Source organism: Eretmochelys imbricata, chromosome 8 (genome assembly GCF_965152235.1).
Source record: "Eretmochelys imbricata isolate rEreImb1 chromosome 8, rEreImb1.hap1, whole genome shotgun sequence".
NCBI lineage: Eukaryota > Metazoa > Chordata > Testudines > Cheloniidae > Eretmochelys > Eretmochelys imbricata.
Window position 1 is genome coordinate 75191214 of NC_135579.1, and position 22144 is coordinate 75213357.

Here is a 22144-nt window from a genome sequence, read left to right on the forward strand (position 1 = left end):
ACTCTCTTTGTCTGTGCTGCCACCTTCCTCAGTGCTCCTGGGACCTAGGTTCACTGAGGCCATAGGGAGAGATTAAAGATCACTGGCTTCCTGTGGTGAGGAACTAACATGGTTCTTAGCTGTTCTCTATCCTTCCCCTTGCAATCAGGAGTAGAGTGGGCCAAGCTTGACCTTCCTCTCTGCTCAGGGAGTTGGCAGCAACCATCATTAATCACACCCCATAGCCCCATTTAGCCCAGCTGCAGGGTGCACTGAGGAAGTGACCGATCTCAAAAGCCCATGCTTAATAGGAGATGACAGGGAAGTAGTATCTTTAAAGGACTCATCAGCATCCTCCTGAGACCACTGGCCTAGTTCTTAAAAATATATAAAATACTCATAGTGACCTGAGCACAGTCAGTGGAGCAGGGGATGGGGCTGCCTTGTTAGTCCACAGGGAACATGATGTTACCTACACTGACCTACTACTGAAGCAGGGCAAATCTTCACTGGGATTCCTTTGATCCTAATTCATTTGCGTCTACATTAGATGTTATTTACTCAATCAGGAAAAATTACCTGAAAGTTTTGACAAGATTTTTCAGTTCCATGTAAACGTCACCTAGTGTAATCTGAAGAGGGCCCAAAACTGCAGGCAATCTGGAAACAAAAGGATATTAGGTTATTTTCTTTCTTTCTATACCCAACCATTTGCTCCTCAGCAAAGGTTATCCAAAGCTCACTGGAATCACTAGAAAGACTTATATTGACTTCTTTGAGCTTTAGATTGGGCATATAGTTTACACTTCAGATTCACTCATTAGAGAAGACATTGCTGCAATATCACTGCATTTTAAAGTAGCTATTGTAGAAGAGCATAATAGGATACGACTTTTGATATACTTGCTGCTTAGCAAGTTATGTTATTAATTAGCTACCAATGTCAGTTATGCCAAGGCATTCTTACAAAAGCAATTAGGTTTACAATATGGAAGACTGGAATTTTAACTGTCAAAACTATTTCAAATTTGCAATATTTAGATTTCTTTAGCAGTGAAATAATTTAATTTTCTTAATTAAGTCTCCAAGTGGAGGATATAACACACCTAGAACATATCTACTTAAGTGAGAAATGGCATTTGTACTCCTCTTAAAAGTTTGCACCCAGCTCAGAGCTGTTTAATTGATTTAGTTGTTAAGTGAGTAATGTTCCTACCCTCATAATTTTATTTGGGTTCAAAAGAAGTAGTCAGAGGAAACTACACAACCGAATTATAGAACATTACATAGGTATATATATAGGTATAGTAGGAGCTGAGAGCCCATGTCACACACACATACAGAGCACAAAGACGGTACAAATCAAATTCATCCTAGAAATAAAAGAAGGTTCAGCATAAGTGACAGATGTGATAAATTTATGAGAGAATGAGAACATGACTTTATAATACACCTCTACCCCGTGTGACAAAGTTCCTCCTCTACCTTGGTGGGTCTTGCACTTATTGGCGGATTTGCTCGCCTTAGAGCTTCACGGCAGCCCTCAGTTTGGCCATTTTCATGAACCCACAGTCCAGGTCAACTCCTCCTGTGTCTGACCAGGATTGGGAGGTTTGGGGGGAACCCGGGCCTACCTTCTACTCCGGGTTCCAGCTGTCTAGAGTGCCTCCTGGAACAGCTGTGCGACAGCTACAACTCCCTAGGCTACTTCCCCATGGCCTCCTCCCAACACCTTCTTTATCCTCACCATAGGACCTTCTCCCTCGTTGCTGATAATGCTTGTACTCCTCAGTCCTCCAACAGTCCGCGTTCTCACTCTCAGCTCCTAGCGCCTCTTGCTCCCAGCTCCTCACACATGCGCCACAAACTGAAGTGAGCTCCTTTTTAAACGCAGGTGCCCTGATTAGCCTGCCTTCATTGATTCTAGCAGCTTCTTAATTGGCTGCAGGTGTTCTAATCAGCCTGTCTTAATTGTTTCCAGAAGGTTCCTTTGATTGTTCTGGAACCTTCCCTGTTACCTTACCCAGGGAAAAGGGACCTACTTAACCTGGGACTAATATATCTGCCTTCTATCACTCTTCTGTAGCCATCTGGCCCGATCCTGTCACACCCGATATAACACGAATTCGGATATAACGCGGTAAAGTGGCGCTCTGATGGATCAAAGAAAGTTCGATATAGGTTTCACCTATAACGCGGTAAGATATTCTGGCTCCTCAGGACAGCATTATATTGGGGCAGAGGTGTATAATAATACTATTTCAAACCATGTTCTTGGTAGCTGTGATAACATTCACTCTGGCAGAAATACTGGCAAGTTTTCTTAGGATCTCTGTTTAACAATAATCAATTTTGTTACAACACAGTTCTGAAAAGAAATGCTAATAGAACTTTAAAAAAAGGGGGGGGGGGGGAAGGGGATCATGCCAAGGTAGCCTAGGCAACACAGACAAGCCATAGCCATTTAAAAATAATAATGTTTTAGACTAAGTTGTTATTCATGGTCCTTCAACTGTTTCTTGTCTGCACTGTGGGTTAGCACTGGTTTAGCCATTGCTGGTTTAGCCATTTTTAGTGCCACACGCTTTTTTCTTTAGTGCACAAAGGCCCTATCTACAATGAGAAGGGAATGGTGTTTGGAAACTTTTAAAATTCAGTTTAGACAGGCTTTAATGTAGTTTGGCCGCCTACAGCTAATTGAGGCAGGGACAAAGCATGGGGGAAAAAAAAAATCACATGAGCCTCATCACATCAGCCATCTGTATAAGAAACCGATTCAGTGAGAACTTTGCTGGAACTATTTAACAGTTTTCAAAACTATGCTTTCTTCTGTGTATATGTGGCCTTATCTGTTTAGTGACAATATGCTTGATACTGTACAAGACGTAATGATACTTTTCCTGCCCCAAACAGTTCCGTTTATAATTTCGAGCAAAAATTTTCCAGTCCAACTTTAAAGTTAGTGTGTTAACATTATTCGCAATACTTCATATTTTAAAGTCTATCAGAAAACTCTTTTAAACAAGGAAAAGAAGTTAGTTTTCCATCTAGACAACAAGATCATTTTGACTTCTTGAAAGCACTTATCCCTTATTTAAGATCCATGCATATTTACAGTAACAAACATTAAAATCCATCAAATACATAAACTGCAGTGGAATGTATTCCATAGTTATATACACTAACTCCTCCCACAATTCTGTGACAACTTCCTCCCCGCTCTGCGGGGGGAGGATAATGAGCTTTACAACATGAGCAGAAGCTTACCAAACATGGGCTCTGACACACCAAAGAAAGGGGCAAGTTCCTCTTGTAAGATGTCCTGCCCGCAGGCCCTTCCTTTATGATCCAGGAGGTTGACAGATTGAGCACATCCACTAACAACAACTACAGCTGTATCACACACAAAGAGACAATACCTCAAGCGACTAAATCCCAGCTCATTAAAGAATTTATGGTTTTATGTTATATTTTAATTTCTGGATGGAATTTAATAGGCAGCAAATGGAGATTGCAGAGCACTTGTGTAATGTGCTCAATATACGTGGCACTGATTAATGAGAGGGCAGTCACATTCTGAGCTAATTTGGGTTGGAGACAATTTAGTTATAAGCACTCAAAGAGAAAGAAGGGATACTTACACTTTCCTCAATTTTTCTAGTACAATCTGCTTTCGAATCTGCATTTGGGCATGAGAATCTACGAGCGGGAGGATGGGATCACCCTGCTGGTCATCCTATAATACAATACAAAAACAATAATGAAAACATGGTAGACATTTGAATTGTAAAGTCAATTTTTTGAATTTTTTAAAGTCAATACATGAAAGCAATATTGTGGCCAATTATGGATTGTCTTCCCCATGGTTAAATGTTACTGTTTCTGAACAGAAAAAAATGGCACAAGTGCAATAAGTATTTACATATATGAAAGGAAAGAATATTCAAAACCTAAAGGCTAGATTTTAGAAATAGTGATCTGGCTTCAGGATAGTGGAAGTTGTAGTTGAACAGGACTGGTTAGGAACTGTATGAGCTCCTGAAGGACTGAACTGTTATTTAAATTGGGCCTTAATTACAATTTGCTTATTTGTTGGGATTCCCACGTCAAGCCAGTCCTACCTATATTACTAATCTATTTTTTCCCTTTCTTCAGAAGCCATTATGGAGGATGTCTTATAAAAACTAATGACAACTTTTCAGGGGGAGTCTTATGTCATACTGCCTGAGCCCAGATAACCTCTTCTTTCATTTTAAGCACACTACAGTTACTTTATTTAATAAAAAGAAGCATTTGCAAAATTACTCCTTCTCATATTGACAACTTCCTAAAACTTAAAGAAACCCAGAACTACATACACCAATACAAAATGTGTAGCTGAGTCTAATCAGCCAGAGTACTGTCTCCATACGATGGAGACAGAAGGAACTGGATGCTTAGAGATAGCCTACTGGTCTTGGAAGAGGTGAAACCTCATACAGTTTTGCATCTCTTCGTGTCTATAAATCCTCCTACCAGCAGACAGACAGGAAGAGATGCAAAGCTCTGTGACATGATGACTTAATACCTAGAAAGTGAAAAAGTTCCCAAAGCTCTATGATTCCTTGCAATTTTTGAAATCTGAAAGACTAGGAAGTCTCTGTGATTCCAAGGGAAGCAGTCACTCCAGTACTCTCTGAGCAGGGATGTTGGTTGTGTTTGGCCCTCGTGCAGAAGCCCTAGAGGCTGGGTGGAAGAAAAGACTCCTTCCATCCTGTCTTTCCTCTATGCATCTGCACAATGGCCAGATAGCATTAATTTAACCTTTAACATTCTTACATTAGTTCAGCTTAGCAATGCTTCCTTTCTGTGCTTTATACCAAGTTAAAGCACACTAAAAGAGCTGATTAGTCCATGACATTCTATAACTTAACAAGCTGTTGAAACTGAACATGAGAATTCATTACATTAGCTAGCCAAAACCTAGGTAATTGCTCAGGACCTGACCATCCTTAATTATTATTACTAGCTGAAAGCCATTCTGCTGCACAGGTGTTAATTGTGAAGTCATGTGCCTCTATTTACCAGTACATATGACAACAGACTGCAAATCCCAATGATGACTGGGACTGGTGATACTGTAGAGAAAAAGAGCTCTCAGCCATGCTTGTAGCTGTTTCCATTGCTTCACACTAATGAGCCTAGGAGGTTAAATTCATAACTCTGCTAGACACTAAAAACCATGGATTCAGTGGAGACACTGGATTTATGGCTTATTACATCAATCTGTAACACACAAACCCTGCTTTTTGTCCTATGACTGAAGAGGTTTTAATGGGCCACTCTACCTTGAATGATCCTTCAGGATATGTGCTAACTACCTATGCCAAATGATCTGTTCCACCTTGGAATTAATTGTGACCCTTGAAGTACCTTTTCCAGACCTGAAGAAGAGCTGTGTGTGGCTAAAAGCTTGTCTCTCACACCAACAGAAGTTGGTCCAATAAAAGATATTACCTCACCCATCTTGTCTCTCTAATCACATGGTCTCAGACATTCTAGCTTCAGAGTGACATACAGAAGGTGACAATGCTGAAATTTTACTATTAGATTATCATCAACATTTATATTGTGGTAGTACCTAGAGGCCATATAGGTCAGTGCCCTGTAGTAAGATGAGGTCCTGAAACATAAACCCTGGTATCAGAGGCCCGGTACAAGGCCTAAGGCCTGAACTAAAGTAATGGTCAAGATTTTGTTGACATAAAGCAAAGTTAAGCTGTGAGCAAGAGGCAGGTCCTGCTCAGAGTCTGGAAAGGAGAGGGCTGATGTTGCACGTATACACATACCTAAAAGGTACTAAGCAGTAGTAAGATAAACACGTGCCAGGATGGTACCAGAACATTCCGGTACCAGGGTGGATAAAAATCAATGATTTTTAAAAAAAAAAAATTAGATTTTTTTGACAAAATGCTTTTTGAGGGAAAAAAACCTATCTAAAGATAAAGAGACATTATAGCTCAAAGAGATCTTATCATGGAATAGGGACTATAAATTCTAATTCTATAGTATGAGACGATATATTCGTGTACTGTTTAAGAAAAGTTTTGTAAATGAGTTCCAATAGTTCATGGATTAGGGACCCAATCTTATGGGGATCCACAGGCTTCTGTATAGATTATTTAGGTTAATCTTTCTATCTACCCAATGGGACTCAGTGCTCAGTTTAGAAGATACCATCAGAGATGCTTAGTTTTGCAGTTCTCAAACTATGGATTTGTGTCTCCAGAGGTAACATGCTTGTTAACAGCAAAAATGTTTTTAAATGAATAAATAATATATAGAGGTGAGAAATAACAGACCTCAACTCTATTGTCCCTCCGCAAATTTGTGTACACAGAGTCAATCCCTTACCTCTCTCTAAAAGTGCAAAGTTTCAAAAAGTTCAATGAATAGAAGATTGTTGGGGGTGGAACAGATCTGGACAAGAAGAAGTCTGAGATAAATGTGAGAATCGAGGGACATATGCTTGTTTTGTTAAAATATTGTATGTTTGCTGTTGAAGAAAAAAATCCAGAATACTTAACGTTGTTTTAGTTAAATAAAACAATTTAAATGTCTGTCTGGTGACGTTCTCCTCCTAATACACCGGGGCGGCTAACCTGTGGCTCCGGAGCCGCATGTGGCTCTTCAGAGGTTAATATGCGGCTCCTTGCATTGGCGATGACTGCGAGGCTGGAGCTACAGATGCTAACTTTCCCATGTGCTGTGGGGTGCTCACTGCTCAACCCGCTGCTCTGTCCCAGGTCCTGCCACCACTCCACCCCTTCCCCTTCCCCCAAACCTGCCATGCCCTCGCTCCTCCCCACCAGAGCCTCCTGTGCACTGCAAAACAGCTGACTGCGGTGGGGTGGGCGGGAGGCGTAGGGAGGGAGAGGAAGGTGCTGATTGGCAGGGATGCCGATGCACAGGAGGAACTTGGGGCTGGAGGGGAGGAGCGGATGGGAGGCTGCTGACATATTACTGTGGCTCTTTGGCAATGTACACTGCTAAATTCTGGCTCCTTCTCAGGCTCAGGTTGGCCACCCCTGTAATACAGCATGGCAAGAAAATCCTCCAAATATTAATGATTAACCTGTTGAATTGGAGATAGTTCACCTCCCAATGACTTCACAAATATCTGCTTCAATTACTTTTGGTCAATGAAATAACCACACTAGTATTCATTTTTTGATATAGCTGCAAAACTAATCTGAAAAGTTTTCAAAATAAATCACTTTAAAAATGTATAGTGTGTACCTTCTAAAAATGAAACTTACACCTATCTCTGAGTTGTGAAGAATATGCACTAAGGTTATAACAACCAACAAGAATGCACTTTTATGTAGAAAACCATGATTAAATAGAGTCTTCCTGACTAGTGATTTAAATCAAATTGATTTAAATCATGATTTAAATCAAATCCACCCTGTCCAGTACTAAAACATTCGACACAGAACATGCTGACCCAGCCTAAAGATAGGGTAAAAAGGATAATATGATGGATAGTTGTTTTGTTCGAACCAACATGTACAAGGTGAGAAGCAGCACCCTAACACTTAGAGGTGTTGTACCTTAATACGTCAGGAGTGATGTGTAACTTGTTTGTACCTGTGTATAAGAATGCACCCCTGAGGGGCTGTCTTTGTCTGGCCTAGAGGGCAGTGGAGTATCCAGACACTGACTGAGCTGATCCATTGTCAGGGGGCACATATTCGTAGTACGTCCTGTAGGGTCTGCGGGAAACTATTACTGTGCTTCGTTTGACAATAAACCTTATCAGACTCTGTGGTCATTGGGGGTTCTCTTGGGGTCTGCTGTGTCAGCTATCTGCAGAGCTGGGGCAGCACACAGAGGGAACACACACATGCAGCCGACTGTTATCATAATTGAACAGAGCAGAGCACCACGCCGGTGACATCTCACGACATGCCCCATTGAATTAAGCACTGTATAAACATACAGAACATTCAGGATACTTACTTTAACATTGCTAGGATGCTCCGCTCCTTCCACCTGTGTTGTTGCTTCTTCAGCCAAGAGACATTTTCCTTTATAGAATTCCTTTACTCTTAGTCCTAATAGTTCTGTTTCTTCTTTTAGCTTTTCATAGCTAGGCAAAGGTTTAACCGTTGCACCTGTGCCCCCAAAAGGCAAAGACTGGTTCAAACTGTTTTTAGATTCCTTTGTAGCAGCAGCAGCAGCAGCGTCATTAAGGTCATCTGCTGTTTTTAAGTCATCCTCATCAAGTTCTTCTTTCTCACAGTTAACAGCTGATGTGTGTTCTGGTAAGTGTACAGTAGCATAGCTGGAACCACAGAGAAACTTGTAAGTTTCTTCAGTCCTCCATTCAATAAAAGTCTGCTTAAGCACATCTAAGACATTACGTGTAGCAGTAAGGGAATCAACTGGTGCATTCAATTCAGGTTTGATATGCTGCTTTGATTTAGCAAGTATTTTTTTCAGTTGTTCTGCCCCCTTTTTGCTCACACCTAGCAAAACTACTTGTGAACCATTACACCTACTTTCACAATTTTCTGGATTTTTTAAGTTTTCTGACTTAATAGTGTCTGAAGAAATGCCAGTAACAGAACAAGAACTCTTTTTTTCCTGGTTATCTAATTTGCACTCACTTAATTGTTCAGTGATATTTATCACTCTATGGTCTCTATCTCTATGCGTGGAGTTTTTATTCTGACCAGGCTTCTTTTTGAGTATACTTTTTTTGTGCAATGGTTGCACCAGACTGGTTGCATTTGATCGATTTCCTGGTAGAATAGAGGAAACAAATTCTTGTTCAGTATCACTGCTGCTGTCGTTGTATGTGCCGTGGGAACCAGAGTCACACTGGCTTGCTGATGGTTTAGGATTTTCAATATCTGAGACTTTAATGACTTCGTGATGCAGTTTTACTTCTTCCCCAGACTGGCCACTGTAACAGAAGAAATAGACTATCATTAAAATACAGGACAGACTTCAGTTATAGTAGCATTTGCAAACTAGATGATTTTGAATAGCATATATTTTAAGAATGAACAAATAATTTTGTTCTAGCAAACAAAACAAAACATTTTATTTAACATTAAGAATTAGACCCTTACTAAGGGATCTAAATAAGATTTGTTTTCTAAGAAAATTTTTTCAAATTTAAAGAGTTTTAGTGTTTAGTAATCAGGATGACGACTGCAGACACCATACAGCAGACATCTTATGTTGCAAATGAGGGGTAGAGAGAAAAAGAAAAAATATATATATTTGCTTTGACAAAATTTAGAAGAAAAAAGAGCATAAGGTCAGACTTACGCTGCCAGATTTTACCACCTGAAAAATCTAGAGTGAACACCAGCATATTAAGCCACATTTTTCCATTATATGAATAAAATACAGTATACTGATTAAAAACAAGTGGATAATAGATTACTTGTTTTTGCAGGAGTATGCGTGTTTGCCCCCTAATGGCCAAATGCTGTAGAGGAAAACATGAAAAAAAAAATCACAATTTACAGAACTGACAAAGAGGGGGAAGTAAATAAAGAGTGGTAGGACTTATATTTTGCAGACATAAATGTTTTATATTAAGACTCACAGAAGCTTTCAACACATATAATTGGTACCATTTAGTTTATAAAGAATCGATGGTACAAAATATGCAGAGTACAAACACGGCGTTTGTGTCAGGTTTCAACAGCTTCAATTAAGAGTTACAGGCTACGAGCAGCTGTACACTAAATCATACAGATCAAATACTCTTTTTAGCATCACAAAGGAAAAAGCTAAACAAGGCAAATATCCTTTATGTGGTCTGCAACAATGGTACATTATATATTGCAGCAAAACAGGAAATCAAAGGCTTCCCTTTTCAACTGTGAATACATTAAATGTAAGAATCATTGATTCAGCTGTACCTTTGCCCCTCCTTCAGCAGTTCTATGTCTGGTGGTCTGCCAAAAAGATAAAGGATTTAATAAACAGGAATTTCAAAGGTGACACAGTAACAGATATTTTTGAAACATCTTTTTGGAACAAGAAAAGGAGTACTTGTGGCACCTTAGAGACTAACAAATTTTTGGAACAGTTTTCCAATAACTGATACTGAAAAATGAACAACTGGAGCTTTTATATACAGCCTTAGGGCTGAACCCTGCAAACATTTATTCTTCTGAATAGTCCCATAGAACTCAGAGGGCTACATACACACACGAGCAACTACTCATGTAAGTGTTTGCAGGAACCTATCATGAGCAATTTTGAATAGGATTTCCACAGTCATGATTCGGGGAAGTTTTTATGATACCCCCCCACCTCCCCAAACCTCATTTTTAAACCATCTTATATTCTAAGTAGGGCTGTCAAGTGATTAAAAAAATTAATTGCAATTAATCACACTGTTAAACAATGATAAAATACCATTTATTTAAATATTTTTGGATGTTTTCTACATTTTCAAATATATTGATTTCAATTACAACACAGAATACAAAGTGTACAGTGCTCACTTTATTTTTGATTCCAGATATTTCCACTGTAAAAGAAAGAAATAGTATTTTTCAATTCACCTAATATAAGTACTGTAGTGCAATCTCTTTATCTTGAAAGTTGAACTTACAAATGTAGAATTATGGACAAAAAAAACCTTCATTCAAAAATAAAACAATGTAAAACTTTACAGCCTACAAGTCCACTCAGTCCTACTTCTGGTTCGGCCAATCACTCAGACAAACAAGTTTGTTTACATTTGCAGAAGATAACGCTGCCTGCTTCTTAATTGCAATGTCACTTGAAAGTGAGAACAGGAGTTTGCATGGCACTATTGGAGCTAGTGTTGCAAGATATTTACATGCTGGACACACTAAAGATTCATATGCCCCTTCATGCTTCAACTACCATTCCAGGGGATATGCGTCCATGCTGACAACAGGTTCTGCTTGATAACCATCCAAAGCGGTGTAGACCAACACATGTTCATTTTCATCATCATGAGTCACATGCCTCCAGCACAAGGTTGATTTTGTTTTTTGGTGGATTGGGTTCTGCAGTTTCCGCATCAGATAGTGTTGCTCTTTTAAGACTTCTGAAAGCATGCTCCATACCTCGTCCCTCTCAGATTTTAGAAGGCACTTCAGATTCTTAAATCTTGGGTCAAGTGCTGTAGCTATCTTTAGAAATTTCACATTGATGTCTTCTTTGCATTTTGTCAAATTTGCAGTGAAAGTATTCTTAAAACGAATAACGTGCTGGGTCATCATCCGAGACCGCTATGACATGAAATATATAGCAGAATGTGGGTAAAATAGAGCAGGAGACATACAATTCTCCCCCAATGAGTTCAGTCACAAATTTAATTAATGAATTTTTTTTTAATAAGCATCATCAGCATGGAAGCATGTCCTCTGGAAGTATAGCTGAAGTGTGAGGAGGCATATGAATCTTTAGCGCATCTGGCACATAAATATCTTGCGACACCAGCTACAACAGTGCCATTTGAATGCCCATTCTCACTTTCAGGTGACATTGTAATTGAGAAGTGGGCAGCATTATCTCCCGTAAATGTATACAAATTTATTTCTCTTAGCGACTGGCTGTACAAGAAGTAGGACTGAGTGGACTCGCAGGCTCTAAAGTTTTACATTGTTTTGTTTTTGAGTGCAGTTATGTAACAAAATCTACATTTGTAAGTTGCACTTTCATGATAAAGAAAGTGCACTAAAGTACTTGTATGAGATGAACTGAAAAATACTATTTCTTCTGTTTATCATTTTTACAGTGCAAATATTTGTAATAAAAAATTATATAAAGCGAACACCATACACTTTGTATTCTGTGTTGTAACTGAAATAGATATACGTGAAACTGTAGAAAATCAAAAATATTTCATAAATTTCAGTTGGTATTCTATTGTTTAACAGTGTGATTATTTGCTATTAATTTTTTAAATCGTGATTAATTATTTGGAGTTAATCGCGTGACTTAACTGCAATTAATTGACAGCCCTAATTCTAACCAACTGCTGATTTAAAATGAAGCTTAGCAGTCAATATATCCAGCATATTTAGAAACACATTTTTGTTATAAACCAAAAGGAAAATGTAATACTGCTTTTAGAAAGACACCCTGACAATTCTTGCCCATTTAAGAAGTGTTCAATGGATCTTCTCCCCACCAAAAATGTCTATTGGGACTTAAAATTAGCTTGCTTTTTTATTTGTTTGCAGCACCAACAGCGCTCTACAAGAATGGCTCTCAATCTTTCCAGACTACAGTACCCCTTTCAGGAGTGAGTCTGATTTGTCTTGTGTACCCCCAAGGTTCACCTCACTTAAAAACTACTTGCTTACAAAATCAGAACTAAAAATACAAAAGTGTCTCAGCATTCTATTACTGAAAAATTGTTTACTTTCTCATTTTCCCCATATAACTATAAAATAAATCAACTGGAATATAAATATTGCACTTACATTTCAGTGTATAGTATATAGAGCAGTATAAACAAGTCATTGTCTGTATGAAATTTTAATTTGTACTGACTTCACTCATGCTTTTTATGTAGCCTGTTGTAAAACTAGGTAAATGTCTACATGAGTTAATGTACCCCCCTGGAAGACTTTTGCGTACCCCCAGGGTACACAAACCCCTGGTTGAGAACCACTGCTTTGGATATTTATTTTTAAAATTGTTTCTAGCTCCTATGGCTGCAAGGAAACCTTCTAAACATGAACCAAAAGAAAACCAATGCAGTGCTGTCTTCTTCAGTCCACAGAAACAATAGCTCTGATGGATGTGAACTGTCCCATTCATCTCAGTGTTTTAAGTCTGAAATCTCAAGATGAGAATATAACATGTCAAAAATACTATTTATATTGCAGTATCATGCAAAATTCTCCAGGTTTTCAATGAGATAACTTTATTCTTTGCTCTTGAAAGGATTTCAGATAGTCTTTACAGATTTACATCTAATTATTATTTTTATATAACATCAACGGAGTGCTAGTAACGACAGACAGGCCCAGTCCCGAAGAGCTTATAGTCTAGGAAATTCTTAGCAAACCTTGTCAGTCTCAAAATTTAGTTTTAGCTTTTTTCCTCATTTTGAACTAGAGGTAAATACAGGAGATTCTGGAAACCAGTATCTTAGAGAATATTTTTGAGCAAGTTAGATAAACTTGTATGACCTTTCTCCAGGCAGGTGTTTGTACAGTGAAATGGTGACATCCAGTGGTTTGGTTGGTTAATTTCAAGTACTTATTTCCCTACTTACCCAGGTAGTCAATTTACCAAGAGAACTGACAAAATTACACCCTTCCAAAATGCATGTTGCCTTTTCCTCCATATCTATTGCTTAAAAGAATGGAAACTAGGATTTTGCCCAAGATGTAGTACTGCTTTTTGTTGTAGTCCTATATTCTGTTTTCTGATGCATATTTTTAAGGCCTGACTTCAAATCCAGTATCAGTGCTATGTTAAGATTAGAACAACTCTTGTAATAGGATAAAATGAATTAATCCTATCCTTAGTATATTTTATAAAAATGCCTATTCCAAATTTAAGAAGGACTTTTTGAAGTTAATAGGAATAGTAGTTTCTCAGGACCTCTCCAGATCAGACCCTGAACAATTTTGTTAACTGGTATCTATATTGCCAATCATGTCAATACAGTAAAATTACCATCTTGATTATATATACAACTTTTATAACACACACCTCATTAGCCTTTTATAGTTTTAGATTTTCTTCAGTTTCAGTATAATCTAGTTGTACACCTAGTTGTATTGTACCTGAACTCACAGAGAATAAACAAAAAGAACACTTGATCAAATTACCTTTCTTCTTCTCGCATCCACACTGGACTTTTGGGAATCTGAGCTTCAAAATATTTAGATGCTCTGTAACAAAAATTGCTGCAAAAACACTGGAAAAATATTATATTAAAGCGTATTTATTTTGGTTTAAATATATAAACTTCATTATTAAGAACATAGATATTCAGATTTTTAAAGAGCCTATCACCAGTAAGGGCTTCTACTAAACTAAAACAAATGCCTTGCAAAATTATCCATCATACAAAAAACCTCAAAACAAAAACATGCTCCCCCACAGAAGCCCTTGCACTTTTATTATGTATTAAGCATCAGCATTGTCATTGGTAATACACAAACAGAGAAGTCAGACCTCTACAAAACATAGAGGAAAGCATGATCCTTGCCTCAAAGAACTTACTGCACAGTTTACAGACACGCACTACAATTCACATGCAAAAGTGGCTTTTTATTTGTAATCTGGGCAGTGTTGAACTTCGAATGAGCAGTTGGCTATCGATGTTGGGCTAAATCCAGCACTCTTTATAGAAATAAAAGGCATGCTATCTAAAAGAGAACTGACAATTCACAACTCTGGGAAGAACAAATGCTGGATTTGTGGATCTCATCATCTGCTCTGTATCTCAAAACATGAAGCTCAAAGAATGCACAATATAAGATTATACCTGCAATTCCTGCCACTTTATTTTCCACAACACTTCCCCATCCCCATAAAGGTATAAGATTGAGGAATTAAATAAAATACTGAAGATTTTAAAAGGATGGGAGATGGAAGAACAGTTTAAGCAGTGAACGGACCTTGTTCTATAAGGTGGTTAGTGCCTTCTGCTGTAGTAGGCAGAGGGCCTGAAACATAAGCCCTTGTATCAAAGGCTTGGCATGAGGCCTGAGCTAAAGTAATGGTTAAAACTTGCTAATATAAAGCAAAGTTAAATTGTGAGCAAGAGGCAGTCCCTGCTCACAGAATCTGGCAAGAACATGGCTGATATTGCAAAAGCACACATTCCTAAGTAGTGCTAAGCATACAAATATATAAGCAAACAAATTCCAGAAAAATGGTACCAAATAGGGTTGCCAAGTTTCTACTTATATAAAATCTATCACCCCTGCCCCGCCACACCCTTCCTCTGAGGTCCAGCCCCTTCTCCAAGGTCCCACCCCTGCTCACTCCATCCCTCCCTCCCTGTCCCTCACTCTCCCCACCATCACTCACTCATTCATTTTCACCGGGCTGGCTCAGGGGGTTGGGTTTCGGGAAGGGGTGAGGGCTCTGGCTGGGGGTGTGGGCTCCGGGGTGGGGCAGGGACGTGGATGGGGGGGGAGGCCTGCGGTCTCTGGCTGAGGGTACAGACTCTGGGCTGGGGGTGAGGGGTTTAGGGCGTAGGAGGGAGCTTAAGGCTGAGACTGAGGGGTTTGAAGGGCGGGAAGGGGGTCAGGGCTGGGGCAGGGTGTGGGTGGGAGGGTGAGAGCTCCAGCTGGGGGTGCGGCCTCTGGGGTGGGGCTAAGGGGTTTGGGGTGCAGGAGGGTGCTCCAGGCTGGAACTGAGGTTCGGAGGGGGATCAGGACTGGGGCAGGCTGTTGTGGCGCAGGAGGTGGTCAGGGGTGCAGGCTCCAGATGGTGCTTGCCTCAAGCAGCTCCCGCAAGCAGCAGCATCTCCCCTCTCCGGCTCCTACGTGGAGGCGTGGCCAGGTGAGTCTGCTCACTGCCCCGTCTGCAGGTGCTGCCCCTGCAGCTCCCATTGGCCGCGGTTCCTGGCCAATGGGAGCTGCAGAGCCAGCGCTTGGGGTGTGGACAGCACGTGGAGCTCACTGGCTGCCCCTACGTGTAGGGGCCAGGAGGGGACATGCCGTTGCTTCCGGGAGCTGCGCAGAGCCACGGCAGGCAGGGAACCTGCCTTAGCCCCACTGTGCTGCCGACCGGACTTTTAAAAGCCTGGTCAGCGGTGCTGATCGAAGCTGCCAGGGTCCCTTTTCAACCAGGCATTCCAGTCGAAACCGTATATCTGACAACTGTAGTACCAGAACACCTCAATACCAAACACATTCCCCAAAGATAACAGGAACGCACTGACCCATCCTAAAGATAAGGTCAGGATGACAGCATGATGGATAGAGATGTTTTGATTGAACCAACATGCATAAGGTAATGGGTGGCACCTAAATCCATCAGAGGGTGGCACCCAAATCGTCAGTGGTAATACATAACTTGTTTATATCTGTGCATAAAAATGTATCTCAGAGGGAGGGAGTGTCTTTGGCTGGCCTAGGGGATAATGGAAAGTCCCGCCATTAAGTGAGCTAGTCCATTGCAATGGGCATATATGTGTTAGTGTACCTGTAAACATTGATCCAGGACATTAGGAACATGCTTCGTTAACAATAAATCTGACCAAGCGCCTTCGCTACGAACTGAGTCTGTGGTTTTATTGGGCAGTTTAAGTGGAGCCTGCTGTATGGGCTATCTGGCCAGAGTCAGTACAGCACGCAGAAAGAACATACACACGCAGCCAAACATCTGACCACACCTGTAAGATGCAGCTCACCAGATTAATAAATGATCTGGAAAAAAGGGTGAACGGTGAGGTGGCAAAATTTGCAGATGATACAAAATTACTCCAGATAGTTAAGTCCAAAGCAGACTGCAAAGAGTTACAAAGGGAATCTCACTAAACTGGGTGACTGGACATCAAAATGGCTAATGAACTCTATGTTGATAAATGCAAAATAATGCACGTTGGAAAGCATAATCCCAACTATACATACAAAATTGCAGGGTTTAAAAAAGACGTTACTACTCAAGAAAGATCTTGGAATCATTGTGGATAATTGTCTGAAAACATCAACTCAATGTGAAGCAGCAGTCAAAAAAGCTAACAGAGTGTTAGGAACAATTCGGAAAGGAACAGACAATAAAACAGAAAATATCATAATATATATGATAGAAATAAAACAGAAAATATCATAATGCTACTATATATATATATCCAGCGTACGCCCACACCTTGAATACTGTGTGCAGTTCTGGTCACCCCATCTCAAAAAAGATATTAGAATTGGAAAAGGTACAGAGAAGAGCAACAAAAATGATTAGGGATATGCAACAGCTTCCATGCAAGGAGAGTTTAAAAAGACTGGGACTGTCCATCTGAGAAAAAGAAACAACTAAGGGGGATATGACAGAGGTCTATAAAATCATGAATGGTGTGGAGAAAGTGAATAAGGAAGTGTTATTTACCCCTTCACATAACACAAGAACAAGGAGTCACCCAATGCAATTAATGGGCAGCAGGTTTAAAACAAACAAAAGGAAGTATTTCCTCACGCAATGCAGACAATCTGAGGAACTCATTGCCATGGGATACTGTGAAGGCCAAAATTATCACTAGTTTCAAAAAAGCATTAGATAAGTTCATGGAGAATAGGACTGTCAGTGGCTATTAGCCACGATGATCAGGGGCACAACCCCATGCTCCAGGTTTCTTTAAACCTCCAACTGCCAGAAGCTGGGAGTGGATGACGGGATGGATCATTTGAAATTGCCCTGTTTTATTCATTCCCTCTGAAACATCTGGTACAGCCCACTGTCAGAAGACATGATCCATCTAGCCCTGTATCACTGCTCTGACCCAGTATGGCCATTATTTATGGAGAGAAGAGAGAGAAAAATCTCAGATCATATGACAGGCTGGCAGTGCTATTCTGCATAGATCCTGCTGGGAAATGCCAAGGGATGCCTTTGATTCACTACTGCAAACAGCTTATTAACTCTCTACCTAATATAAGGGAGCAGTTGCCTAGAAATACGGTCTAAGTTAAAGAGTAATCAAAAAAGAACACTAGGAGTAGTCAAGCTGTGGGAGGGCTTAGGATGGAATCTGTGCTATGCTGTTGTTAGTTTCTTTGTCAGTAAAAATCAAACTCTATGATGGGGATGAACTTTGACCCTATGAAAACTATGTAATCTTTGATTTGGAGGAGGCTGAGAAAGCCATCTGTTCACAAATTTATCTGCAATATATCAGTATTGTCAGATTTGACTTAACATGTAAATAAGATCTTTCTGTTGGATTGCAACTGTCTGCACTGTGTTCCTTTTAAATATAAGCACAATATAGCATTTTCCTTTAAAAGGTAGGCAGCATCTAGAGACAGAGAGATCTATTTTATACTCTACAGGTTTGTAAAAATCTATTTTGCTAATAACAAAATGTATTATTAAACAAGGTTTGGTAAGAAAGCTGTCGCAAAAATAAATGTAGGAGACTTAAGACAAAATTAGATATATGTTAGAGGAAGACTTGAAACCTTACCTTTCTTTCTGTAATATCATAAACTTTGTTTGTTTTTGTTGAAACTCTGTACTTCTGTGTTGGCACCTAAAAAGTGACACACCTACCAGTGAGACCAGGATTATAACTTCAGACCAATCTTTCGTTTTAAACCACATGTTAAAAATTACTGTTACAAATTAGGTGACTGGAATATGTAAGCCAATGAGATTACCTGCAAGAGTAACATTACTCATGTGTAACTTGTATGGAGATCTGCAGGAGGCCTCTGTGCTAGCTGTGAGTCCCCCACTCTAACCCTACATTGGTGAGGCTCCTATGAAGCTGTCCTACAAGGCAAGCCCTCTGACCACCACAGAGATGGCTCCACAGAGCAGATAAGATAGTAGCATAGGTAAATCTCTGTGGGGCCAGAGGAAGGACCATGTAAGAGATTTCCTCCCTTCTAACACACAAACCTGACCCAGTAGAGAGCTCTTTGCCGAGAGTTAGGAAGGGGGACAATAGTGCTAAAGGTGTTTCACACTCCCCATCCTCCACTCTGGATGAAGGTATTGGATGACACACTCTGGACATCTGTCATCAGTTTAATTGAAGTATTTCAAAGATGTAACAGAAATTGCATCCCTCAACCCCCCCACAAAATAGACTTTCTTGTATGTTATAAAGCATGAATTGGAGGTAATGATTAGATGCAGTGTCTACATTTATGAAATTAGCAACATCCTTTTACATTTGATCTAGAAAATCTTGTGCTAAATAATGCTTTTATCCCATGGAAATAAGAGTCTTAGAAATATGTAAGACACAGATCTTTCACTTTAATTTAAGCAGAACATAGATTTTTTCTTTTCCTGACCATATTTGCCATACTGGAATTACTAAACTGATACTACTGTCATTAGACTTCAATTGTGCAACAGGAGCTAGTCCTATTTTTTTATTATGCTGTGAGATTAATAGAGAGATTAAACTCCAGAAACAAGTAGATCATGTCAAAGGCCAAATACCAATATCATGGAAATTTACTTAAAGTGTCAAATTTAGGGATTGAGAGTATTGTTACTTTTAAAATCTAGGAAGTGTTGTTTCCTACTTGTAATAGAAACATTAAACGGATTTAACTAGTTACCTACTATACTGCAGCTAGCATTACAACACAGTTTAAGTCAACTGTACTTCAGGCTCTGAAGTTTCATTTATGCTTCCTGTGGGCCTATGCAGACAGATCTATACCTCTGCAATGGCTCTGAGCCCCCAATAACCCCACATAGTGAGGCTCCTATGAAGCCAACCTATCCAACAGTGACAAAGAATTCTAAAATGTATCCATGGGGATATATTGTCTTTAAACATTATAAGCCTCTTTCCCCATGGAGATATGTGCTTTCACAGAAAAGAAAACACTAGGATGGGAAATAAACTTTTCCTGTTGCACAGCTGGAGTCATGAATCCATAATGTTTAATCCATATTATTCTTTGTCAGTTTACAAAGATGACAAAGGATTCAGTCATGCAGTAGTCATAGCCAAAAGAGCAAATTCAATCTTTCCCTTTAGAGAGATTTTTGGTGGGGAGCAACAGGACCTTCACCTGGGAGTAACACAGAATGATTCCTGATCATATGATTAGAATGACAAAGAGAGAATGGAAAAGATAAAGAAAGGCTCAAGAGCTCTTAACATCAAAATATTAATTAAAAAGAAACTTACATTTTCTAGCCTATTTTGACACAAGGGATAGCCACAGAGTTTGATGATAAAACGCTCCTCCACAGCATCCTTATAGTGAGATGGGGTAATAAAATTTCCCTAAAATCATTAGAAAATAGTTATCAACAGACTTATTTTAAAAGTATTCACTGTATCATAACTCTCAAAACTCAGAAGTACATGAATGCTTAAGTTTGTTCACTATAAAAATTAGTAAAACCACTACTATTTAAAAAGCAGAAGTTAAAAGATAAAAATGGTAATAGAGTGAGCACACACAGTAAGATGAGAGCAAGTGTATAGACAGTACTATTAAAAACATCTTATATTTTTATTTAGATAATTTTGTGAAAAAGTTATTTCTGCAGTTTCCCCCATAAATGGCTAATATTTCCACAGTGTATATAGCTTAACTGACACTTTTTACATGGTACACATTATAAATCTAGTGACACTTTTCATGCTTTTACATTTATATTATTGTTTAAGTGATGAACACTGAGTAAAATAACTGTGCTTATGGCCCTGGGCACAATTTGAAGAAACGGTACACCCAACATATGGATGTTTTTGGTAAGTTTGTCCTGCTAAATATTTTTCAAGAGTACCCAAGCCATGGTACATACTTAGCCAAAAATTTTCAGCACCAAGTAGAAGGGAACTTGTTTTATATAAGCTGAACTCAGATTCAACCACAAAAATGTTTGCCCAGATCTACTTAACATATACATGAGATAAAATATAATAGATCATTTGTCAGGTATCTTCACAAGAGTGTTTCAGTTTAACGCCTGCAACATAATATATTCCCCTTGGGCCAGATTCTACAATCCTTACATCATGTTGAATAATAGTATCTGTGATCTGGATCATATCATATATATATATATGTATACACATATATATGCGCATTAAGAGCAGGCCCTCTGCACATGGCTCTCTCTCCTACCGTGTGCAGAGGAGGCTCAGCCACATATTAAGTTCTGCAGGGCCAACTGGGAGTAGTCAGAAAAGATATACAACCTGGAGCTGTATTGTCTTTTCTGCATAACCTCACCTAGAACAACCACAACACGGGTAGTCCTTCCATTGTTCTAATGAAGCTATGGTGCCAGGGAAGTCATATGGGTCAAAGGATGGTACCATGGGGCCTTTTTCTAAAGCCCCTTCCCACAGAGGAGATGATCTGATCCTAACTTTTTACACCACACTCGTCAATCTGGAATCCATGAGCCACTAAAGGCAGTGGGACTACTCACCTAGAGTAAGCAATACTCATCATGAGTAGGGCTGGCTAAGCCAAGCTTTTAAAAACGAGACATATATATTTTCACAGTGGAAATATTAAAAGCAAGAACAGAGGGTACATTAGCACTGAAAGAGACACTGGATGATTGAATGGTTATTACCCATACAAATCTGTTAAAAGAATTAAAAAGAACTTTAAAAACATAAGAACGGCCATACTGGGTCAGACCAAAGGTCCATCTAGCCCAGTATCCTGTCTTCTGACAGTGACCAACGCCAAGTGCTTCAGGAGGAATGAACAGAACAAGTAACCATCAAGTGATCCATCCCGTCGGCCATTCCCAGCTTCTGGCAAACAGGGGCTAGGGACACAAATTAGTGTAAGACCTTGTAAAAGAAACACATACACAATTCACAAGGAACTCTTCTGTAATATCTTCCTCCAATAGCTGTTCAACAACATGCAGAGCTTTTTTCTCATATTCAATCTTCTTTCTAATAGCAGCCTCAAGTGCTGCTTTCCTACAATAGAGTAAATATTGAATTACATAGACAGCACTTTACCATACACAATTCTCTCAAACATATCTTTTGTCTCTCTCCTATATGAAGTGTAGCATTTTAATGATCTGGTATGCATTTTGCTACGGTAACCTCAGCAATGTATTCCACTTAGACTAGAACTTTGTAGCAACCAGGAACCATCAAGTGAGTTTTCCAAACTTGGTTTGGCATTCCGCCAAGTTCTTGGAGAAGTATCCAGGGCTTCTCCCACAGGCAGCCTGAACAATCTTTATTGGAGAAAACAGTTCATTTGGGAAGTAAACACATCATTGTAACAAGATTAATACGTAACTGAGCCAGTGCCCAAGTAAATAGTAAATGAAGCACAGCATCCAGAAGTCAGGACTGTAAGAAAAGCAGCATGTAAATGTTTTCTCACACGTACTCTGGTTAGTGGGCGACATTTTTCTTTTAAGAACAAAAACCTTCATGCCCTCAGGTGGAACAGCTGGGGACTGGGACCGGGACCCAGAGCAGGAGGAAGTCTGGGACTGCAATGGGACTGGCTGGGCAAGAAGA

The 22144-nt window shown here is 39.5% G+C and overlaps 1 protein-coding gene across 3 annotated transcripts in view; it reads right to left on the minus strand.

The window, feature by feature from the left end:
- The window catches only part of RPAP2 (RNA polymerase II associated protein 2), a 68344-nt gene that overhangs the window by 42180 nt on the left and 4020 nt on the right, over positions 1 to 22144 (minus strand). For 2 of the 3 annotated variants that reach the window (XM_077823951.1, XM_077823950.1), the window contains exons 3-11: positions 21469 to 21583; positions 19814 to 19912; positions 18122 to 18187; positions 13815 to 13903; positions 9903 to 9938; positions 9419 to 9463; positions 7981 to 8929; positions 3621 to 3715; positions 559 to 639 (exon numbers count right to left, since the gene is read on the minus strand). In XM_077823951.1, the coding sequence (XP_077680077.1) occupies positions 559 to 639; positions 3621 to 3715; positions 7981 to 8929; positions 9419 to 9463; positions 9903 to 9938; positions 13815 to 13903; positions 18122 to 18187; positions 19814 to 19912; positions 21469 to 21583 (1575 nt within the window). The remainder of the gene's footprint in view (positions 1 to 558; positions 640 to 3620; positions 3716 to 7980; positions 8930 to 9418; positions 9464 to 9902; positions 9939 to 13814; positions 13904 to 18121; positions 18188 to 19813; positions 19913 to 21468; positions 21584 to 22144) is intronic. The other variant, XM_077823952.1, reaches the window with a different exon arrangement.